Source organism: Gnatocerus cornutus, chromosome 3 (assembly GCF_029298725.1).
Source record: "Gnatocerus cornutus isolate USDA-ARS CGAHR chromosome 3, icGnaCorn1.1, whole genome shotgun sequence".
Lineage (NCBI taxonomy): Eukaryota > Metazoa > Arthropoda > Insecta > Coleoptera > Tenebrionidae > Gnatocerus > Gnatocerus cornutus.
In genome coordinates this window covers 2,713,608-2,717,524 of record NC_142235.1, presented here as the reverse complement: position 1 = coordinate 2,717,524, position 3,917 = coordinate 2,713,608, and the positions used below count along the sequence as shown (strand labels likewise).

General features: G+C 37.8%; 1 protein-coding gene across 3 annotated transcripts; it reads left to right on the top strand.

Moving 5' to 3' along the window:
• Positions 1-715: 715 nt before the first annotated feature.
• On the top strand, positions 716-3,232 carry TwdlT (TweedleT). Of its 3 annotated transcripts, XM_088033093.1 has the most exons (6): positions 716-742; positions 1,304-1,472; positions 1,523-1,624; positions 1,673-2,034; positions 2,255-2,348; positions 2,397-3,232. In XM_088033093.1, the coding sequence occupies exons 1-6, from the start codon at positions 728-730 to the stop codon at positions 2,549-2,551; spliced, it is 897 nt and encodes a 298-aa protein (XP_087889219.1). In that variant the 5' UTR covers positions 716-727; the 3' UTR covers positions 2,552-3,232. The 3 variants fall into 3 exon arrangements, with proteins under 3 accessions (XP_087889219.1, XP_087889217.1, XP_087889218.1); XM_088033091.1 differs by having other exon boundaries at positions 1,304-1,480; positions 1,522-1,624; positions 2,255-3,232; XM_088033092.1 differs by lacking the exon at positions 716-742 and adding an exon at positions 1,163-1,189 and having other exon boundaries at positions 1,541-1,624; positions 1,682-2,034; positions 2,255-3,232.
• The last annotated feature ends 685 nt before the right edge of the window (positions 3,233-3,917 follow it).

Genomic DNA, 3,917 nt, shown 5'->3' with positions numbered 1-3,917 from the left:
AGAAGATTACAAAACTGAAAATTACTTAATTCGTTTATTTACACCTTCACTGTTTGAGCTACCAAAGCTGGTAACACAATAAACCACCTTCATAAAATTTTGACCTTTTATACTTTAACACTTGGGTAAAAGTATCATGCAAATTACCATTTCTAACTCTTCAACACAAAAATGATTCATCAAAACGTGCCAAACATGAACAAAACTTTCGGTCAAACCGGAAATGTCCAACCATCTGTCGACGAAAAAAGCCACGATTAGCTTAATTGCAACTTAATTTTAAACAACAATCAATATGTAGTGACATAACTTTTTAAAAATCTTCCGCTTATCTTACATATTTTTTTGCAATATGTAATACTTTTCATCTGTTGCAACATGATAATACAAATTTTAATGTCAAATTACATAAATAGCCAAATAGCCTCACGCACGTATCGAGAAATTCGATTCTACATTTAGATCACAATAAATGAGGGCGAGGAATCCTCAAATCTGCACGAGACGTTGACCAGTTCGCAGAGAATACGATGTACTTTTGACTTTTTAAGTTTAAATTAGACCTTATTGAAACATAGTAAAAGTAATTTTTCTTTATAAAGTGAATGTAAAAGCTCCTATGACGATGTGCAGTGTGAATCTTCAGTGGCAGTGGGGGCGCTATCTATTTAAACTATGTGGGATAAATCGCATTCATCATTTGATCATAGTTTAGTGGTTTACCAAGATGAAACCATTCGTGGTACGTACTTAATTTTTATTTTGTATTTTGTGGGTTTGAGTGCGGTAAAGAGTGATTTTCTAAAGGATACTGCTAACTTTGGATTGCCTTTTAACGATAAATTTTGTTCCGGTTGCTTTTTTTAAACATTATTATTATATTTTATCAGTTTTTTTTGTACTTTCGTCTATAATTTTCCACGCGACATTTAACCTTTGCAAGCTACCAAACTTTCTTCGTCGCTGACTAATAAATATGTTTGAACAAATAGCTTAATTGAGGCTTCATCTTCCACTTTATTTGTATAACATTTTCACACGATTTCTATCTATTTAATTGTATAACTAAAGATCTCGAGTATTGCTAACACGCAAAGAAGCGTGTGAAAGATCCTCATTGTTGAACACTGTCCACTTCTTCCAGATTTAATTGTTTTAAAAGATGGTTCTTTTCCAAGCGATAGGAAAAGTAAGTTGTTTTTACGTGTGAAAGTAATTTTAGTTCGTTTGTCAAATCGACCCAGACTTCGCATGTCCCACACTTTCTCCATAAAGGTTTAGGTCTAGGTCATTTTTTTTCCAGTTATTGACAACTCTGGTGGCGTTAGCCAGCGCTAGACCCGAAGCTGGTTACAGCTACAGCCCTCCATCTAGCTCGTACGGAGCTCCATCTGGAGGCGGCGGAGGCTTCGGCGGCGGCTCCGGTATTGGAGGAGGTTTCGGAGGTGGCCATGGAGGCGGCGGCGGAGGCGGTACTTACTCCTCACCCCAAACTTTTCCCCATTTAATCGTAATTTGATAGGTGGCGGCTTCGGCGGAGGTTTCGGCGGAGGAGCCGGAGGCGGATTTGGCGGTGGAGCCGGAGGTGGTTTCGGCGGTGGATCCGGTGGCGGATTCGGAGGCGGTACGATCCCCCGGTTTTCTCTTTCCGGAGTACAGGTTTTTTTTACAGGAATTGGAGGAGGCGGCGGCGGCGGATTCGGTGGCGGATTCGGAGGTGGTTTCGGCGGTGGTACCACCGTTCAGAAGCACATCTACGTCCATGTTCCTCCACCAGAGCCTGAAGAGTTCAGACCACAAAGACCTATCTCAGTAGGACAAGCGCAGAAGCACTACAAGATCATCTTCATCAAGGCCCCAAGCGCACCAGCGCCAACTGCTCCAGTTATCCCAGTTCAACCACAAAACGAAGAGAAGACTTTGGTCTACGTTTTGGTTAAGAAACCTGAAGAAGCACCAGAAATTAACATTCCCACGCCCGCGCCAACTCAACCCAGCAAACCGGAAGTTTACTTCATCAGATACAAGACACAGGTAAATTGGGTCGAGTGAAAGAATGGGTGATGTCATGATCAGAATACAATTAGGTTTAGTGCACTTTCATATCACAGATCTTCTTCCGAAGACAATTTCTCTAATCATCTGTTAAACGGGTGAAAGTACAATTAAAGATGCACACTGTGACTTTCTTCGTGGGATATTGTTGACACGTTTTTGCCGAAAGTGAAATCTTCTGACCTTTGATTCTTTGCAGAAGGCTGCCGGAGGCGGTGGTGGACACGGAGGAGGCATCGGCGGAGGCATCGGAGGTGGCATCGGCGGAGGTATCGGAGGTGGCATCGGTGGAGGTAAACCCCATCACTCAACTCTCATCATATCTAATCAAATTTTCACAGGTCTCGATGGTGGTATTGGCGGAGGTCACGGAGGTGGCATCGGCGGTGGCATCGGAGGAGGTCACGGAGGCGGTATCGGAGGTGGCATCGGAGGTGGTTCCGGTGGCGGTATCTCTTCCAGCTACGGTCCTCCTGGCAAGTCTGGTCCATACTAAGATACTCAGTTACCTCGGGGGCGGCGTTAGTTTCTAACGTCGCCGTCTTCATCGGGTGCTCCATCTTTTCCCACAAGAAACTGATGGGGTTTCATAATTGTGATGCGAAAGTAAGGGTGAAATTTTTCAAATCCGTCGTTTCAAGACTTAGTTCGCCGTATTTGAATCTTCACCTTTGGGGGATTTGGAAATTTCATTTTTTGCTTTCGTATTTCTTGTAAATATCGTGCAATGTGTTATTTTATATTTTTGTATATTAATTCTAATGAATACGGTGACAAATAAATGTATTTTTTTAAAGTTTGTCCATTTTTTTGCACACGCTCTCTCCAAAAAAAGAGTGAACAAAAACGAATCAAGTTGGTTTTCTTAAAATCACGGATTTTAGAAACTTTAACACTCTAGAAAAATTTCCTCAACTTCTTCGAATTAAAAAATATTCACTGATGTAACCATACATGAAAATATCCAGAGTTCAATTAAAAATGACATTAAAAAGTATGTCATTAATAACTTATTTTTTTCGTATAATAAAATTAACGCTTTTCATATGTCAAATGTCAAATGCGATTGTGTGGGTTAATAACACACATACATTGATTACGACGTTTTCTTCTGTCAAAGAAGTAACAACATGCTATTTTTTTTAATTGAACATTCGAAATACCAAATAATTTTAGTTGGTTTTTTATCTTAATTAATACATTAAATAATAATATAATATACTTAATTGATTAAGCATTCCTGAAAGATTTATAATTAAACCAGCAATAATTACAGCCACAATTATTTCGTCTTTGAAATGTCGAATTTTTGCGTTAATCCGAAAGTAAAAGTTACAAGCGAAAATATCTTGCTCAAAACGAGAAGCAAATTCTCAGTATTTTGTAATTAATGAAAAAATTACCTTAAACATTTCGGTATTTACTTTCCTAATCGATATTTACTAAAAAAAAGTAAAACTCAAATAAATGCTCATCATCAATAAAGTGTAAGTGTTACTCTTTAATCCTACTTTCATGTATTTGCTGTATTTATATTTAGAGACTTACATCAAATAATAATAATAATAACTAAGTATAAAATTTTGTTATTCTTATCGTTTGCATTTAAGTAAAAAATTTAATAATTATTATCTTTTTAGTTGACTGCGTATTAATGACAATGTTAAAAAAATATCTTGTTTAAAAACGGATGCATTAATAGACGTCATTACGTAACTCATTTAGCGATTTGTTTGGTTCACTTGCTGTCGCTCATTCGTGCTTTAAACAGTTTCGATGATTGACCGCCTACATTAACAAACTAGTTTATTAAATAAACTTATAACTAATTTTTCTAGAAACTGCTATAATTCTAATAAATT